Below are 19,869 nucleotides of genomic sequence, written 5' to 3' on the forward strand. Positions count from 1 at the left end.
ACTGGATCAAACTCCACAAGCCTCTTAGCTGTTTTCCATCATATGGTGCCTCAGAGGGGCATCTGTGTGTGTGTGTGTGTGTGTGTGTGTGTGTGTGTGTGTGTGTGTGTGTGTGTGTGTGTGTGTGTGTGTGTGTGTGTCTGTCTGTCTGTCTGTCTGTTCCACTTCTGCGTGTGTTGCAGTGAGAGTGAACAGGATCTAGTCTGTGTTCTTTTTTTTCCTTTTTATTATTATCATCCTTTGCAGATTTGCTTCAGCTGCACTGTGACATTTGTGTGTTGCAGAGGTAAAATAAGAACATTGATTTCAGTTACCGCTTAGCCACTAGTCTCTAGCCCTGCAAGCCACGCAGTTTGTATAAAACAAGATGAATGTGATGGAAACTGTAATACAATTACTAATGACAAATCACACTTCCTGAGTTTCTAGCTCAGCAGTATCATGTGCACACCATGCACAAGCACGTGCACATGCACGGACACCCTGTACGTCCACAGGAGGACGTGGATCATATTGGGATTGCTTTAAGATAAATGCTGATTGGATTAATGGTGAGAGATTGTGCAGTGAGATACAGATTCACTGAGGCAGACATCCATCAGTTTGGCAGCATTGTGCTGGCTCCAAATGAAGAAACAGGATTAGTAGTCACTTATAGTGAAAGTTATTCCAGGAGTTTTGGACAAGCTGTCTTTTCATCAGAAACATGTGTGGCTGGAATGTAGGTGTGTGTGTGAGGTGAGCTAGTGGGTTCAAGTAACAGTTAGATCACATCCCCTCTTTTTGTTCTACTCTGATGCTCCTGTTTGACAGGTTGACTGCTGTTGTGGTTTTATTTAGGTCAACCCACACTGAGCAGAAGCTTCTCTGTTGAAGTTCCCAACTGCAACTACCATGCCATTACATATTTTAATGAGAGATATAAGGAGTGTCAGTATCAGACATGTATGACATGGCCGTCCTTACTGCAGCGATTGTGGTCATTGTGGTGTTGTGCAGACACTGACATACTGTACATTCAGAAACTTGGTGCTTCCTCTTTATGTGAAGTCTGTGCTGTCTGCACAGAAACTCTGCACTGCTACACTGTTTTTACCCTTTTGTTTGACAAACAAATGCATCAAAAAATATAATCATTTTTTACAGCGCTGTACATAATGACTGAAGATGGCACAGCATAATAAGGCATAATAATAACATTGCAATTATTAACACACAGACGGCAGGAACCAAGCAATCATTTCAAATTCATTAGTTTAGTTTTTTTTCCTTCTGAAATAAGTTGTATTTTTCTCCCCCATCCTTCCTCATTCTCATGGATTAACATTCTAAGTCCTTGATGTGTTGTTGGGAAATCCCCCTCATTAAGTCACCAAGGCAGATAATAAGTTCGGGCCAGATCAGGTGGAAGAGTGTGTGTATACTTTAGCAGGCATTAACCTTCCTGCTTTGCAAGTTTATCTCTCTCTTCTCTATTGTTTCACAACAAGAAGCTGGAATGGAAAAAGCAAGATGCTGGTCACAAGTTAAACATTTTGTGAAGATAGGGGCCTTCCCTAAATAGTTGTTTGTATTTCTGCACTAGCTTGGGTTAATCTGACTTAGGAGATGTTGTTTTGAGCTATGGACCATCCCTGCTCTGGTTCATTTTTACTAATGTGTCTTCCAATGTGCTGCATAGAAACACTTGTGACTTTTACAGCATGTGCAAGAATAATGACTTAACCTGTCCTTTTCCCTTCTGTCCACAGTGAATGAGTATGTGTTCATGGTCCAAGCCAGAGGGATCCAGATCAGAGAGAATGTGAAGAACATTGGGGCTCAGGTTCTGGAGCAAGTGGTGAGAGGCGCTTACAGCATCAATGGCACAGGTAAAAACATACACGTTTATACACCACAGTGTATCGGGGAATGTAAAGCTATATTCTTTACATAGACATGAATTGAGTTTCTTTACTTTCCCTGAGGTAGTAAATTGTACAGGCTACCATTTTGTTTGAAAAACCCACTGGAGATCATGTCAACGGTGATTCCCCTTGGATAATGAAGGATCTCACTCACTACATTCCTTATCGACACAAAATCCACTCTAAAAAGTGTCCCACCATCTCCTGGTTCCACTGGACCTGATGCAAAGTCTTAGTCTCTGGCAGACTTTAAACCATGGATGCTGAAATGAAACCAAAACAGTGGGTGCAGCATACACCTTAAACAGATTATGTTCCTCAAATCACCTGTGTTTGGCTGACTTCATCATAGATGTGATTAAGCTGCTATTTCACTGCAGTCCTGCTGATCCTGTGTTCGACAGAGTATTCAGCTTCAAATCAGCACACAGCTGCCTTTCAAACCCCTGCAAATTCTGATTTAGTTAGCTAGCTGAATCCATTCAAAACCACAACTATAATAAGCTAGTCAGATGCTAACTGTTAGTCTGTTAAAATGTAAGCAAACCTGTAGTCGCTCATTTTTGTTTTTGTTTCTGGTGCATCTCATTACACATAGCAACAGTGGGCATGAGCAAAATCAATTTTGGTGACCTAAACCTTAGTTTACATGTGGACAAGAAGCCTAAACTTAGAGGAAAATATCAGTTTTTATGAATATCTGAATGCAGACGGGGAGCCTTTTTTAAAATAAAAATAGTATCAAACAGTTTCTGATTGTGATGTTTACACTTGTATGTATGTGACTCCAGATTATACCTATGACTTCAATGTGAGCGAGAGTGATGCTCCTCCCACCACATACCTCCCTGAGGGCTTCACCTACCTCCCCTCTCAGGTTTGCCCTGAGAGGCTGCCCTCCATGAGTGAGTATACTGTTTTATTTTTAATTTAACGCTTGTGAACGCTATGTAAACACCATATGAGAAGAATATCAGCTAGTATCCTTTGATGACCTTAAAGTGAAAAAGTTGTTTTTCAGGTTTTCTTAGTCTAACAAAAATGTTCCCTTAAGTGAACTTACCTTGCATGTCTTTACACATTTGTTCCATGGACTTTATATAAAGGTGGACAACATGACAGCTCCCCAAAAGTAAAAGCCAAAACATCTCAATGGCCCCCTGCTTGCTGGCTCCGCCCCCTCCATGTTCATGGATGGGTCATGGGTCAAACTAAAAAAATCGAAGTACATATCAAATGTTTTTCCTAAAGATGGTTCCTGTTATTTACGGTAGATCTTATCACGTTGATGCAGTCTTGCTGGTCAGACATGTGTATGGGTGAGACCTTAATACCACAGCTCCCCCCTCTGATCACTATTGTGCAGGCATATCATCCATCTTTATATACAATCTATGATTTGTTCTAATAATAAGTAGTAAAATAGTTGAGAACTCCTGTTTCATTTCAACAATGATTGGCAATGCATGCAAATATGTTGTTTTGGCACGGAATAGTGTAACCCAGAAATGTATGTCGCCAGATTAGTCGGCTGTTTTTTTCCTCTTTTCTTAAAAGAACTCTCTTTACTATTAATGACTCTCTCTCTTCCTCGTGGCTTTATCTGGCTCATGCAATCCTTTTCTTCTTTCTGTCCCTCTATTTCACACACTCACAGAGGGCAGGTTACAGGTGAATATGAGCGAGGTGTCTTTGGAGGAGGTGGAGAGATCCTTGCTGGAAGGAGAGTCTAACATGGTCCCAGGAGGCTACTGGAAGCCCAAAGACTGTTTACCTCGCTGGAAGGTGAGTGTGGACATGTGTGGATGATTGTTAGGAGGGCTGTTCCCTGCAAAGCGTTGTTGAACACGGGTTAGGGGAGAAACACAATGCAAATGCTCCAATAGGGTGCATGAAGAGGGTCACTGAATGGATTTTGCATGAAAATGATCTTGATCTCAACCCAAGTTAACACCAATGGGAGATTTTTGAGCGGTGTGCTAGACAGTGTCCTCATCAAAACCCCAAATAGAAGAGGCATCCACAATCCATTCATACAGTGCGCATACAGTAACTGGCATGTCTGAAACATACCACAGTATGTGTCACTTACACGCTTTTACATCAGTTCCCTGCTTGTTCTGTTGCTCACCGTGCAAATCAGGATGATGCAGTTGTTCTGTCTGACATTCCGATGCAAAAAGAAGCAGGCGAAACATGAATTCAACCCTTTTATATGTGCTGTGCAGTTTCTCTCTTGAACCAGCCTTCTGTACTATGTGTGCATTTTTATCACTCTTTTTTTTTTCCAGCAGAGCAATCTTGCCTGCCATCTGTGTGTCTGTCTCACATTCATTTGCCCTGAGGGACTGTGAATGTTCTGACAACCAAATATCTCCCTCCCTCTCTCTCTCATTAGCCAGAAATCTCATTCGTCTACCTCTATAGTTTCTTTCTTAGCCGTTGTTATTTTCCATTTTTTCACTTCCTGTGACAGTTCGCATTTTGTCGAGCTTCAAAGCACACTTAAAAACACTGTGGGGAAAAATAAACACCTTTTACAGATGTTTAGCGACTCAGTGCTGCTATGATTGATGCATGCCAGATTTCCTTGTGGAAATGAGATTTCAAGAGCCTGACACTGTTTTGTCATGAGTCATAATGGTAATTGGTAGTTTTTGGTACTGTCTTCACCCACACATTCCCATTTACCTACTGCTGAGAGATCAAAACACAGAAACACTCACTTTGTGCAAACAGTACAGTTTACTTTGTTGCACAGATCAGGCTGCTCTGTGCCTCTGTATGTCCCCATACAGTTATAAGCATCTGTATATATTTGCACATGCATGTTGTTTCATATGTGGCGGCTGTTGTTCTGGAGGTATAGCGGGATGTTCACTAAATGGAAGTTTCAATCTACATATCTAGGTATCCTTGAGAAACATGCTAAACCCTAATTTTTTCCCGATGGAGATTTTAAATCTTTTTCAACAACACAGAAACGCTGCAGTTCCAGTTTCCGCACCTTATTTTTTTAACTGTTCAGAGCATTTAGACAAAAAAAAAAAAGCTTCTAAACCTGGTTTTCAATAAATAATAGCAGATTTTGCTTGACTTGAAGTTTGAACTGTGATGACATTTGGAAAGAGAGAATGGTGAACTAAACTGAGAAACAATTAAAAAAGGAGCTAGCAGTGGTCTCATAAATAGCTGATTCATACTTGGTAGCTGTAATACCAGAACGAAAGTTCCCAGGTCATAAATGTAATCTCTGATTTTGCTACTACTGTTTACTTCTGTTGTAGAGCTAATTTGGTGGAAAAATAGTGTGTGTGAATGTTTAACTGATGAGCAAGTGGCACCTTGTATAGTAGCCTCGGCCACCCAGTGTATGAGTGTGTGTTGGCTTTGTGTGGTTGGAAGGCTAGACAGGCAGTGTACAATGCAAGTCCATTTACCATATGTAGTGTATTCTAATCCATTTTGTGTCCCTCAGGTGGCAATCCTAGTCCCGTTCAGGAACCGACATGAACATTTACCCATTCTCCTGAGACACCTGGTGCCAGTGCTGAAAAAGCAGAGACTCCAGTTTGCCTTTTATGTCATAGAGCAGGTATGCACACACCTATTCGCAGTAATTGGCAGTGATTGAATGATTCATGTGTGTCCAAACAATTGCAGGATCTGAGCCACCTTCTCAAGTGATGATTATGGCTGTTTTTTTACAGTACTGTAGATAGTAGGGATGGGAGAAAAATCAATACAGTATATTTGCTGTATTTTGTGGGGTAATGTTATATCACTAAGCAAAGACGGTGTATAGATATTCAATCATATTAATTATTAATGTTGCCAATACAATAGTAAACCTTTGGTAGCCTAATAGAATAAGAAAAATCATCTGTTTTTCCAGTCCACTATATACACATTACTGCAATTAAAGTTACTGAAGTGAGATCAACAGACAGAAACTGTATCTGATTAATTAAAAACAGATTGCAACATATGTTATCGCAATACTAAAAGCCATTTAAATTTGCAATAATATTGTATCATGACCCAAGTATTGTAATAATATTGTATATGGGGAGGGTCTGGTGATTCCCACCCATAATAAATAGCGTGTTGAAATAGATGATGAAATATTAGGGGCAGCAACTAACAATTATTTTCACGACCGGTATATCCTTTATTATATTCTTGATTAATTAATTAGTCTTTTAAAATGTCAGAAAATGGTGAAAAATGTTCAGTTTTCTATCATGGAGGAGTAAAGGAACAAAAAGGAAAATATTCACTTTTAAGAAGTTGGAATCAGAGAATTTTTACTATTATCAAAGTTATCAAAGTAGATGGAAATTCATGTAATAGTTGTTTAACTATTGCAGCTCTGGTGAACATAACCTACAAAACAGTATCTTTCTTTTCTTTAGGGGGGTACGGAGCCATTTAACCGAGCCATGTTGTTTAATGTGGGCTACAAGGAAGCCATGAAGGACCTGGACTGGGACTGTCTAGTCTTCCATGACGTGGACCACCTCATGGAGAATGACAGAAACTACTACGGATGCACAGACATGCCCCGACACTTTGCAGTCAAACTCGACAAGTACTCCTACATGTGAGTCCTGTTTCTGTCTGCTTGGGCGTATAGGGTAAATGTATTCCTTTCTTAATATGAAGTTTAATATGTGTAATTGTCCCTCCAAGGCTTCCGTATAATGAGTTCTTCGGTGGTGTCAGTGGCCTGATGGTAAAGCAGTTCAAAAAGATTAATGGATTTCCTAATGCATTCTGGGGCTGGGGAGGAGAGGACGATGACCTATGGAACAGGTGAGGACACAAACACACAAACTCCGACACACACACACACACACACACACACACACACACCCACCACACACACAGGCGTGCTCAGGAGGTGGGTTCCGCTGCTTGGCACACAGGCTTTTGTATTGGTTTTGTGTTTTTTTCCTCCATTTGCCTTTGCCAGATAGTGCTGTTGTCCCTCCCCCCACCTACACAGCTCACAGGCAGCTGTACACACTTAAGGCTCTCAGTATACACCGCATATTTTGATGTTGTTTTTGTATGCAAACGATCCCTTTTGTATGCTGTTACTGTAAAACCTTCCCCCTTTGTATTTTCATACACCTCTATCATGTTACTCAGTGTTAAAATGATGGCACGGCTATTAAAGTAAATAGTTATTAAGCTCTCTGTAAATATATAACAATGAGAGCCATCATTGCAGTGCTTGTTCCACCTGCCTGTGTGCATTATAGATTAATGAGCATTACTGTGTTTGTATAGGGTGCGGTTTGCCAATTACACTGTGAGCAGACCACACGGAGAGCAGGGACGCTACATGTCAATTCCACATCACCATCGTGGGGAAGTCCAGTTTCTGGGAAGGTTGGTGCACAGCTTGTTCAGACACACAGACACACAGACACACACACACACACACACACACATTGGTTAAAAGTGGGAGCTGATAATTTCAACAAGGCTTAGGCTCATGTGGTGTAAGCCAGTCACATGAAAAGCTAGAGCGGTGACTCTGAGAGATTTTCAACTCTTTAAAGACTTTGCATGTGATTTGCTTGTATGCTTCAGGAGTGAATTCCAATCATGCTCGCTCTGCTCACAAGTTACTTAAAACAATCCCAGGTCTAAAAGGTTCCTAGTATTTGTTAATAAGAAACTTCAAGGAGGAGATGACGCAAATCACTTTTCCAAATGATAATTTAATGAAATTGTTGTTAAATATCGAGTATATTCATTGAGTGATCTGATAGATAGACAGACAGACACAGACAACTATAATAATACTGACAACAGCACAAAAAAACAATAACATCAACAAGTCAGCTCTCAATTATTTTAGACCTATTCACCTCATATCATTAAAGTGCTCTACATACCATAAAGTGCAGCCGGTTATTCAGTTATATCAGCTAATTATATATCAGTTATGTTTGTTCACACTTTGTTCAACAGTGCAATACCAGTAGGCGCAATTGATCTGTTGTTGGTTGGGAGCGGTAATGCATGCCACCACAAAGCAGTTTTTAGGCATTTTTGTGTTGTTTGTTAACAGACAGAAATGACAAGGAGGGACCTTAACTCAATGCAAAGTCAAAGGAGAGCAATGAATTGTTTTCCCCTCTGTAGAGGCAGAGCTAAAATGTGCTCTGTCTCTATGATGCTGTCCAGCAATCTTACTTTACGTCTATCTTGACAGTTTGTTTTTATTGTTCACTGGTGATAAAACATACCAGATAATAGTGCAGAGAGTTAAAATGTTCTCAACACTCTTGCGATAGAAGAGGACCAATATATGTCCTTTCTTCACTGTCTCATTCCCCTGGAAAATAAGTATGTCACTCTCTGTCCACACCACAGACAATGCCAGACAATTTTACGTTCTTGTAACACTATGTAGGATGATGAAAACGTATCCTCTACATAGTGCCTCATTATTTGTTTATTATGCTTAATGCCAGGCACTGTAACTTGTCTAACCTGACCATTGAGCTTACTCTGTATTGCACTGGGTGCAAAGCTTATGCACACTGTTTTTTGTCCCTCCTCACTGATTTATTGATTGTTTGTTCTGGCAGGTATAGTCTACTACGCCACTCAAAGGAGAGACAGAAAGTGGATGGTCTCAACAATCTGAACTACTCTCCCCTAGTGTCCAGGAGGCCTCTCTACACCAACATCACAGTCAGCTTGAGCAGAAAGCTTGCACCCGTAGCTGACTACTGATGTAGGAACAGCTGGACTGCAAAACACCTGGGAATCAAAGTCCTCTGGGACATCAGCCATATCTCACCAGTTGCAGCACTGCTTATGACTTTTTAGTTGACTGATTCTTTGCTTTGTTTTTTTTTGTTCGTATGCAAAAAAAAAAGAAAAACAGGAGACTCCAATAACTATGTTGGATAAATCATATAAGAAATTTAGGATAAATGCTGCACTTGCTTGTGCCACAGTCCATCACTCCTTTCATCTGGGCTTATCTAGTCTTCAGTCTCCACATGCCTTTTGCACCATTTTGGCCTTCAGCATCCATCCATTCATTCACTCATTTTCTTATTCAGTCAATGATTAGCTCAGCCCTACACTATTGCGCTTGTTTATTAAAACGGGCCCTACACACACACACACATACACACACACACACACACACACACACACACACACACACACACACACACACACACTAGTTTGACTAACATGTGCTGACCTGGTCCCTGAGGCTTTGATTTTTTTTTTTTACTTTGCTCTTGCACTTCTTATTTTCATAGATGCAGTAAGCCTGTGAAAACATTTGCATGCACACACACAACCACACAGCAACTTTTAAGCGAGTGGACTCTTGCAGCTGGTTCTGCAGAAGGTTTGCCAAATCTAAAAGTGAAGAGAGCAAGAGAAAAATGCTATAAAGAGTGAGTGTTTTCAGTCATGTATACTGTATGTGAAATAGTCTAACTTTAGAGAATATTAATACCTTAATCATCTCTCACCAACTCAGTTTTGTCCTGTGAACATACCATTTGAAGACTGTGATGTTTGTGTTTGCGTAGTTGCATTGGATGTTCTGGCTGCCTGCAAGTGGCTGTATGTTGGAGAGCAAAATGCTCCTCCTGTTAGCAATAAGCTGTAATATCAGCAGCAGAACTTAGACCTGACTTCCTCACTATACAGATGCAATAGCATGGGTGCTAGCATACCCTTGTTGGATGACAGAAAAAAGGAGTGACTGCTTATGCAAACTTCACATTCAACACACCTTTGCCTAAGCAAACACGCCACCCCTTCCAAAACCCTGTGTGTGTCTGCGTCTGCATGTGTATATATATATAAGTGAGGGAGAGCTATGCAAAAGGCCTGTATGTTTCTGTTGGCAGTGGAAGGTCTTCAGGGTGACCTTTAGGAGACTTCACCCCTGAAACTGTGACCCCGTCTGACTTTTTAGACCTCACTTTGTGTGTGGTGTGCAAGCCCAGGCCAGGGAGAGACATTATTTTTAAATCCCACATCCTTAATGTTTACTCACCTACTTTTTTTTTTTAACAGGAGAGCATTGGTGGTAGAGAATACTTGATTGCTGTCACTGTCACTTGTGTTTACAGAAGCTTTTGCTTTGTTGTTTTTCAGATTGTCTAGTGTTTGTAATACTGTTAGCCAGCCCTCCTCCACTGTGGGTGCTGTGAGAACTGTATCACTACAACAACCAATCTACGGCTGCCTTTATTTTTGTAACTGACACTTCTTTATCTCGACGAGGATAGGAAAAATGCTTATCTTACACATCAGGTGTCAAACTGCTGATTAGCTCTGTTGGCTTGTCGCCAGGCTTTGGCCGGTCAGTTTGTTTGCATGAATTAAACTTCAGGATGTTGGTCTGTAGGAGAGCTTGTGGTTGGGTGGCATGCAGCCGAACACTGTGCATGGACACAGACTGACAGCACTCTGGCAGTACACAGCTAAAAAACCGTCCCTACTCTGATTTGTGTGTTTGACAGTGTTGATTTTGAGTAAAATATCCCAATACTGTTGTTCCTTTTCAAAAGACATACAGACACTCTCTCCTCACTGCCTGTCGTCTAGTCATGCAGCTACTTCATTTCACACAAATCGCCTTGTATGCATTTCTTAAGATGTATCTTTTGGGGGGAAAATGTGGGTGGTTGACAAGCTGTTGTATTCCCACAATGAAATAAGAAGTAATGAGGCTGGACCTCCTTTTATTTATTTGATCTTTTATGGATTATCTTCTGTAATTGTTCTTTTTTTTTTTTCTTGCAGTTGATGTGGTGATTTAGTAGGTGACATATGACAGACCGTCTTAGATGCACTGAAACTTGTAGTTATGTGTATTTATGTGGGATTGTGAGGTTCAGGTCTGTGTAAACAGGGAGCTGTTCCATTTCATGTGTACGCAGCTTGAATGAAATGGAGCGTGACCTCTAGCCTGGTGTGTATTAATCTGCTGAACAGACACGTTGGAGGTGGCCATTTTGTGTGACAACACCAGGAAGAGCAAGACACCTAATCAGAAAATGCTAGTGGCTGCTGTCTTTCACTGGGCATCTCCTTTTATAATAATTGATAATCAATGGTGCTGACCTTTCAGAGCTCCCTCTGAGGAGTCTCTCTCTACGTGCTTACTGGAAACGTATCTTAACATCACAAATTATCAACAGGCAAAACATCCCAACAACCTTCGTAGAAGTGGCGTAGATGTCCAGTGTTTTTACATCCTTACATTTGCAAACTTGCTGCCTTTTCATCCTGCCAGGTGAAGCTAATTCGTGTTTTTGTTGACACAAACAAAAGCACGTGTTTACCTCCTTGCCAATAACTCAGGAGGCCCCCAGTGGAAGTCGTGGTCACTAGCAGCATTTGTGTTCAGTTTTCTTTTCCATGTGTTTGAGTGAAATGGCTAAACCTTTCAGAGGTCCTCCATCTAGATTTTTAAGTTGTTTTTTTTTTTCATTTTGTTTTCCAGCACTGATGTGAAAATGATTTATAGTGACCTGGTTGTTAACAACGCAACTGGTTCTTTTTTTTTTTGACACATACATGACACACTGTATGTCTTTTATTTTTTCATTGCTTTAAATTAAAGGCTAGATGGACATATAGCAAAAGCCAAATGGTTTTTAGTTTTGAGTGTTCAGGTGAAGATTCAGACCTGGAGCTAGCTCTCAATATAAAGAGGCACTCTATACACACTGTTTGTAGAGTCAGTATTAGGCTCTATACTCCACCATGTAGAATGAGCAGCTTCATCGGCCAGAGTCGCCAGGATGGGTTTACTGACTACTACACAGGTTTTGTCCACTCTGATGAAATAACAGGGGCAAATCAGTCAGTGCTCTCTCGCTCTCTATTTTTTTTTTTTTTAATTTAAATCAGGATTTCAGTTTGTGATGAGAGCATGCTGGTGAGTTTTTGCCCCTGTTCTATGTATATAAACTGTACACGGTCTCAATCCAGACCAAGACCAAGCCTGCTGCTCACTAAAGAGGCTCCATCATACCATAATCTCACCTGCTCTGATCCATTCTGTACCAGTTTAAATGAAGGGACCATTCTTTGGGCATCTGACAAGACTGGCAGCCTTAAAGCTTCTTAATTTATTGCAGTGTTTATTTTTCACCTTTTTTTATAAGCAAAAATATTTAAATTGAAAAAAGTGCATATCAAGAAAAACAATAATTGTAAATATTGTTGTGTGTAGTGTTTTAGAAATTCTATAAAGGTCTTAAATCACTACAGATGCTAGCATAAAGAACAAGGCTTTTGGAGGGATTTGGCTGGGGGGTTTATCCGGTGCCATTTAAAGTGCTCATGAAGCTTACACAGTGACATCAATGTTTTACATCACCGCTTCCCAGCACAGCCTTTTTTTTTGTTAAAATTAAAATTATCCCATTAATTTTTCAATTCCTCTCACAATCTTCGAGGTGTTCTGCATTCCAGATCTGCCTACCTGTGCTTTATATGCTGGAGCAGGAGAAGAGACATATCACGGCAGACATAGGCACCAATCTTCAAATGAAGTTCAGTGTCCTTGTTTGTGCGTGGGATGTCACTTTGATAGTGACAGCAGTTGGGGTAAGGTGTAGGTCAGAGGAAAGCACTGCGGGATAGCAATGTGTCAGCCAAAAACACCATATGCTTACAATGCAACGGAACACAGGCACCCAAACCAGCGACACAATCCACTCTAAAATCTACAGATTCATTTTTTGTATGGAAACAAACTATTAAAACAGATTGCTAAATTTAAAATATATCTTCTCTGATTGTAAGGAGAACAGTTCTCCTTGAATTGAAGCCATTTAAAGCCACTTGTCAAAACTTGATGTCAGCCTTATGTGGATCTGTTTGTGTATCGGCATATTATCTTTTGATTATTGAAATTTGTATGATGGAGATTTTCTTTTATACCATCATTGTTATTGTCAAAGTACACCAATAAAATGAAACTTGTAAAGATTCAGAACCTCAGTCCCTGCCTTTGTTTTTGTTCTGTGTTGAGGTCTGTCTACTTTCACTGTGCTTGCCTGGAACCTCTGCCTCTGCACAAGCATTTTGTGGTCAGTGGCTCCATTTCAAATATTCAGAATTATGATGTGGTTATACTGCACACTATGAATGCTGTACAGAGAGCAAACAGGCGCACACAGGCATGCTTCCTGTGAAGCGACATTTGTTTTACACTTCATTACTTAAACAAAAGACAGGGAACAAACTGGCCACACTTAAAGCATAAGCTGGCCTCTATGGACGGTATTGCACTTTCCCTACCAATATCCAATGACAACTAAATTGTCACTAACAATAATTTTGATTTAAAAAAAATATTCAGCAAGGGATAGTGCATTTTATTGATAGAACTGGAATTGATGACCACCTAAGTTTTAAGATATGCGCACGGATTGGATCTAAGAAACTACAGCAGGGGCTGTTCTTTCTTTGGAAACTGAATAACTTCAGTGTCATGTAATTCGGAGAAGATGGACCCAAATGCAGGGGATGGCAGGTAACAGGACCTCAGAAAGATGACTCTTTATCGCTCAGCTTGTATTTCAAAATATACTATATAAATAACACAATGTTGGTTAATCAAGCAAAATCACTTTGCATTTATTTTTATTTAACTCATAATGGCAGGGCAATCATATAGTTTGTAGACATGCACCATATAGGAAGTGCGTAGGTGAAACTAATGTGTTTTTATAAACAGACGGCAAAAAAAGCAAACTAAAAGTCACCTAACAGCAGATATTTCCTGCAAGGTAGCAAGCCACTTTCAAGAACCGTGAACAATGTTTCACTTAAAGCTTAAACAGTTTGTGTCATTTGTGATTTTTTTTTGAATAACCCATATAATGTGAGAAGCAGCTAGCCACCAGGTATTTACACATTATCTAAACTGTACCCCTTTCAAAAAGGTCTGGACATCCCTGCCGAACATCACACAACTTAATCAGGGATCCAACTGACTGAAATGAAAACCAGAGCTTAAATACAAGCTAGACTGACGAGGGGATGAAGTACAGGTGGAGGAAAAGGGCAGAGAAGCTCAGGTGATGGGAATAAGGTGATGAGGCAGAAGAACAGACAGGGAGCTGAATGACTGGGTAAAACTGTGGAGCAGGGAAGGACTAACGAGGCTGATGTGAGACAGGTCTGACAGAAAACAGGCGGGAAACAGACAAGTAACACAAGGCATGACACTTGAGGAAATAACCTACAAAATAAATCAGGAAACAGAATGACCATGATGAATACATGAAACAAGGAAAACCACAAACATTAAACCCTAAAAAAAATGTGAAAGACAACAGAATATTATGAAAATCCCAGGATCATGGCAGTGCTTTTATCCTCCAGATGGTCTGCAGATTTGTCTTGCTGAGTGTTTATGTCATTTGGACTGATCTGCAACTTCAGGAATATGCGAGTTCAAGGTCAAACTGCAACTGCAGTTGATGAATACGACAGCAGTTTGGATCATTGGGGTTGATCAGCTATCTGCAGCACAACTGTACAATGGCCTTATTCTTAAAAAGACTGACCAGATCCTCAATTATTCTTTCCTGTCTCTCCACCTGAAATACTGAGGGGGTCGCAGGTCAAATGGCAGAATCCTGCAGCAGAAAATTAGAACAGCAAGGAACAGTGAATCACTGTGCCTTCAGTAATTAGACTACTAAATGAGAGGAAGATGTGCACCCACATAACTGGGTCTGAGTGTTTTCGTGTATAATGTACTCTTAAATTGTATATCATCTATGATTTTTATTTCATTTCATACTGACAGCATTGCACATGATATGTGTGTTTGTGTCTGATAATGCACATACAGTGTACCTCTGTGTTTTTAAATTGAACATGTATGACCACATAAATTTGCTGAAATTTGACCTTATGGGATAACAAAGTTTACCTGATTTGGCTAATTATGTCCCCCTTGCCCACAGTAGTTTTAAATCACAGATTGACGACATGGCTGGTGGTGTGATCCCATCACAAGATGATCTATAATTTTATACTTTGAACTGTCACTTGGTGTCTGAAATTTGTGTTTTCCTTTACATCTTTATCATTACATCACTGATGCAGAAAAGGCACAAATTAGTGCATAAAAAATCACCAGACTGCAGGAAATGTTTGATGGTTGAAATTTCCTGTTGGGAAGACCCCACACTTCTTACTAAGTCTGTGTTCCCCCCAAGCGGCAACCTCCTGAAAAAAATGAAGCCAACATGGAAGTGCCAAAAACTGCAGTTTCTTAAACGGCAGATAGAGGCTGGCTCCAAAAGCAAGTTGTTCTCTATAAAACCCTGTGTTAAAATGCCCAACTTTACAGCTGAAATACATATGTTTTTAGCCCGTTACAGAAAATGCTTTGGCTCTCTATAGCTAATCTCAACATTCATGACAACTGTACAGGGATGATTTTTTATAAGTTACACATCTTTAAGTGTGCAGCCGCTTCAAGTGACAGGCTGTCTGTGAGAGTGTCCATGGACTCTCATTACGATCCACCCCTCACTCTTCCACAGCTCCACCCTCTTGTCCAAATATCCTCTCCCCTGCTTTAAAAATCCAGGTTGGCAATGGCCAAAATGTCAAACTCAAGGCCTCTAAACAGGAGTGTGACATCAAACTGACTAAATCCATTATTTGTTACAGTCTATGTTTCCCCCCATGGTTAAATGAAGTCTATGCCCTTGGTAAGAGGTAATGACAGAAGGCAAGACTGGGAGATGTTGATTGAGTGTGTCCAAGAGGACATGCTCTAAAATTCCAAAATATTTCTCACATTAACTTCACATGATGACAAAAACTGTTTGAGAGTTCTCTTAAAACATATTTTCTTAACCAAGTTTCCTTGTTGTCTGAAGACTAAATGCCTGCATGAGCTCTGAGAAACTGCAAGCAGTGACATAGACAGCATCATGTCCCCTCTTAAAAACTCTTGCCCAAACATAGGATTATTGTGTGTATTTCTGGCTCTGACACTGAAGCTGTGTCTCTGATGATCCACAGCCCCCAACAAAAGAGCCCTCTGTTTTACTACACTTCTTTTAATAGCCACACTTTCCACTCTTATCTCTCTGACAGTTTGTATGTGTGTGTGTATGTGTGCATGTGCACATCCGGAGCCTGGGACAAAGATGATGCTTGTCGGGATTGTCTGTTGTATCACCCCAGAGACGAAAAACAGGGAGCAGAATAAGACGCTTTGACGAGAGGTCACGTTAAGATTCATGCAATCAGAGCAGCTCCAGCCCTGTGGCACTTTGCACATTAACTCCACATCTCCGCTAGTTAACAGAAGTGACAGCTGATAATTTAATTATCCTCTCAGAAAAGGAAATGCTAAGTGGCAGGGATGGAATATCTACATGAGACTTTAAATGTATTCCACAGAATTTGTGCACTGCTTCGCACACTGCTTTTCCTCAGCGAAAGGGAAAATATGGCAGTAATTCATGCATTGTGCTGCATTTGAAAGTGTGCTTCTCCATTTATCCTCGGTGAAAATGCCCCTGCTCTCTCTCCTGCTGTGTAATAGTAGTTGCAGTGTGTGTGTGTGTGTGTGTGTGTGTGTGTGTGTGTGTGTGTGAAAGAAGCTTGGCAGAGACACAGAGCCCGGCTGGAGTAGCCACATCTTAATGGAGTCTGGGAAACACAAGGCTTTGGTGTGCTAACACCAGTGTCACTCTGCTGTCAGACACACATACACACACAGGGGCTGCTCTTAAGATCTCAAGAGTCATCTCAGTGTGTGTATACAGCACGCGCATACACATCCGTTATTAATTCATCTACACGCAACCCCTTGAGTGTTGTGCCACTCAAAGGCTTTGATGTCATCCATGGCGTCTTTGCCTTTGTATGCTGCCTGTGTGTCAGTGCACTTCTCCGCACAGAGTGTCTTAAACTGGAATCTGCATCAGGAAATAGCTGAATAACAAGATTTGTGGCTTTCAGTGGCTCAGAATAATATCGCACTCTTTATCCACACCTCCTATCTTTATGCATGTGTGTGTGTATGTGTGCTGTCTTTACACACACACACACACACACACACACACACACACACACACACACACACTCACGGAGAAACAACCAGACATGCCCTTTAGCTTTCCACATTTTTTAGCTTTGTGTGTACCTTCTATATGATATATGTGCTGACATCATGCATTAAAGGGCCTATGCTCTCATATCTGATTAAATCAGATGTTTGAGTACTAGAGAACAGCAGTGCCTTATGGGATGCTGCATGTGTGTGCAAAAACAAGAAGCAGAAGAAGACAGAAGCCACAGAGCCCATATGTCACATGAAACATTGCTTGTTACGTAACTATTTGTCTCAGGTATGAGCATTACCCAGCGTTACAACACCTTCCTCTTTGATTCTGTTTGCTCTCGTCATGCCTCCCCTTCTTCTCTCCGGGTAGCCAATGAGACAGTTCTTTGTGTCGTGCTGCTTCCCAAGGGACAGCAGAGTATCCAGCTGCTGCCGGGCCCTGGGGTTTAAACTTGCACTGTTGCTGTTTTCCCCTTTGTAGTTTGCTGTTTTTTGTTTTAGTATGTGTGCATGTGTATCTGAGCATGCATGTATTTTGCTGAGGTCTTGTTGTGACAGTGGAGGGACGGGGAGCTTGTAAATACATCTGCTTCCCATTCTCACATTCTTCATCCTCCTTAACACTGCTCTGCTCTCTGGTTCAATGTCCATCCTTTGCTCTCGTGCCTGCCCTGCCCTTGTCACATCCCTGTCTATCATCTTGAGTACTCCTCTACAGCGGAGTCGGTTTCATTGTCTCAGCACGCCTCCTCCTTACACTGGCTGTTGCAGCCATCTCATTGTCTCTGCTCATTTTTTATGCCTCTGCGCCGACAATAGCCGTAGCTTGAGGCACTGTGTTTTCACTTTGTCAGTCCGATGCTCATGAATGCAATATCTCAAGAACACTTTGAGGGAATTTGGCGCAAATGTCCAGTTGGAGTAAACAATGAGCTCAATAGATTGTGGTGGTTGTAGGTCAAAGGTCAAGGTGACTATGACCTATGACCACTATGACTTGGTCTTGTCTCATTTTCGTCAATGCATTACCTCAGAAACACCTTGAGGGATATTTAAAAAATCGAATTCAGCGCAAATGTCCACTTGGACTCAAAGAGGACCTGATTAGGTTTTGGTGGTCAAAGGTCAAGGTCACTGTGACATTGTGTTAGTCTCATTCTTGTGTATACAATATTTCAAGAACACCTTGAACTGATTAGATATTGGTGTGTGGAGGTTTAAGATTAAGGCCACTGTAACCTTGTCTGGCTCATTTTCTAATTGCAATATCTAAAGAACACAAAAGGGGAATTTTTTTTCAAATTTGGCACAAACATCCACTTGTACTAAACAATTAACTTATTAGATTTTGGTAGTTGAAAGTTAAAGGTCAAGGTCACTGTGACCATATCTGTCTTATTTCCGTCACAGTATCTCAAGAACATTGTAGGAATTTCTATAAATTTGGCACAAATGTCCACTTGGACTGAAGAATGGTTAGAATTTGAAGGTTAAAGATCAAGGTAATTGTGACCTCACAAAATCTATTTTTTGTCCTAACGCAAGAATTCATCTGTTAATTATGACAGTATTTTACACAAATATAAAATAGGATAAGATGATGGCATTACATATATCTATAAGGTCAGAGGTCAACTTTACTGTAACCTCATAATGTTTTGCAAAATCACCTCTCTGGCCATTATTAATATAATAACTCAGGAACAGAACGTTTGGTCAGATACTGAAGTGGTGACACTGATCTTGGGTGTCCATCTTCAAACTGTGCTGATAGTACAGATCTGCGCTGCTGGGGTGAAGATGTGTGTGTAGCATGCATGCTTTCACAGACATGGATGTTAACTGATACTGCAACTTTAGTATTTCGCAGAAGCATAAAACCATGAGGTGATATCACCAGCTCCTCACTGATGTCATCCCACTGTACTGTCTTTTTTTAAAAATCCAGTTACATCACTCCAACTTTTTTCATCCTGTCTCGTGATTATCTCACTATCATCCCTTAGCCAGCTCATTTCTCCTGAAACAGCATTTCCATATTTGCATTTGCACTGTACTCACTCTGTTTTGGCCCTCCAGCATTCTTATTCTAATGTCTAGCTTCTGGTTTTCATTATGCTATGATTGTTTCATCCTGTTCTGGTTACTAAGAGATGTTGTCTTTAAAAACTATGTGCTGATGCTGCGCAGAAGTCCTGCTGACAGCGCTTCAGTGGTGCAAGGTCAACTCATTTTTACAGCTCATTTCACTCAGCATTCACTCATTATCATTGAGTCTCACCCTAACTCCTGACTCTACAAACACACCGATATCCTCCACACTTTCGGCTCATGACCTCACCTTATCATCTGACCACTTCATGTGACCACAGTCTTGTGGGCTGGGGTGGTTTGCAGCTGTAGTATGATGTGCTCATGATGTTTCAATTACGTTTTAACTAGATGAGTGCAGTTTCTTTATTTATCAAATTGGTAAAGTCAGGGGTTTCAAACAAAACGAATTTCTCTAGCAGAACTGCTTACTCTGTGCAGTCACACCTCAGCCAACATGCTGCACAGCATATATTAATGATACATTTCTGGTCCCCATTACACACTGACAGCCAGTTAATCAGTGAGAGATGTTGCTGTCTTAAACTATACGCTGATATTCTGTGAAACCTGCAGACAGTGCAACCTGACTACAGGCTCAGTCATAATTCAAAACCAGTTTGCTGTCCTGAATCTATGATAACAGATTTTGAGGAAAATGAAGGTGATGCAGTTTGTTTTAAGACTTTCAGATGTTCTTAACCATAAATTACCTACTGCCGAGGGTGGCAAAGAGTTTGCAATCTTTAAAAACTG

The 19,869-nt window shown here is 40.7% G+C and overlaps 1 protein-coding gene across 1 annotated transcript in view; it reads left to right on the forward strand.

The window, feature by feature from the left end:
* b4galt5 (UDP-Gal:betaGlcNAc beta 1,4- galactosyltransferase, polypeptide 5) overlaps positions 1-12,920 on the forward strand; it is a 38,291-nt gene extending 25,371 nt beyond the window's left edge. Inside the window, exons 2-9 of the mRNA XM_042491548.1 lie at positions 1,752-1,871; positions 2,699-2,812; positions 3,565-3,692; positions 5,386-5,502; positions 6,323-6,510; positions 6,600-6,722; positions 7,203-7,304; positions 8,516-12,920. Coding sequence (XP_042347482.1) covers positions 1,752-1,871; positions 2,699-2,812; positions 3,565-3,692; positions 5,386-5,502; positions 6,323-6,510; positions 6,600-6,722; positions 7,203-7,304; positions 8,516-8,663 — 1,040 coding nt within the window. The 3' untranslated portion in view covers positions 8,664-12,920. The remainder of the gene's footprint in view (positions 1-1,751; positions 1,872-2,698; positions 2,813-3,564; positions 3,693-5,385; positions 5,503-6,322; positions 6,511-6,599; positions 6,723-7,202; positions 7,305-8,515) is intronic.
* The last annotated feature ends 6,949 nt before the right edge of the window (positions 12,921-19,869 follow it).

Source organism: Plectropomus leopardus, chromosome 8 (assembly GCF_008729295.1).
Source record: "Plectropomus leopardus isolate mb chromosome 8, YSFRI_Pleo_2.0, whole genome shotgun sequence".
Classification (NCBI taxonomy): domain Eukaryota; kingdom Metazoa; phylum Chordata; class Actinopteri; order Perciformes; family Serranidae; genus Plectropomus; species Plectropomus leopardus.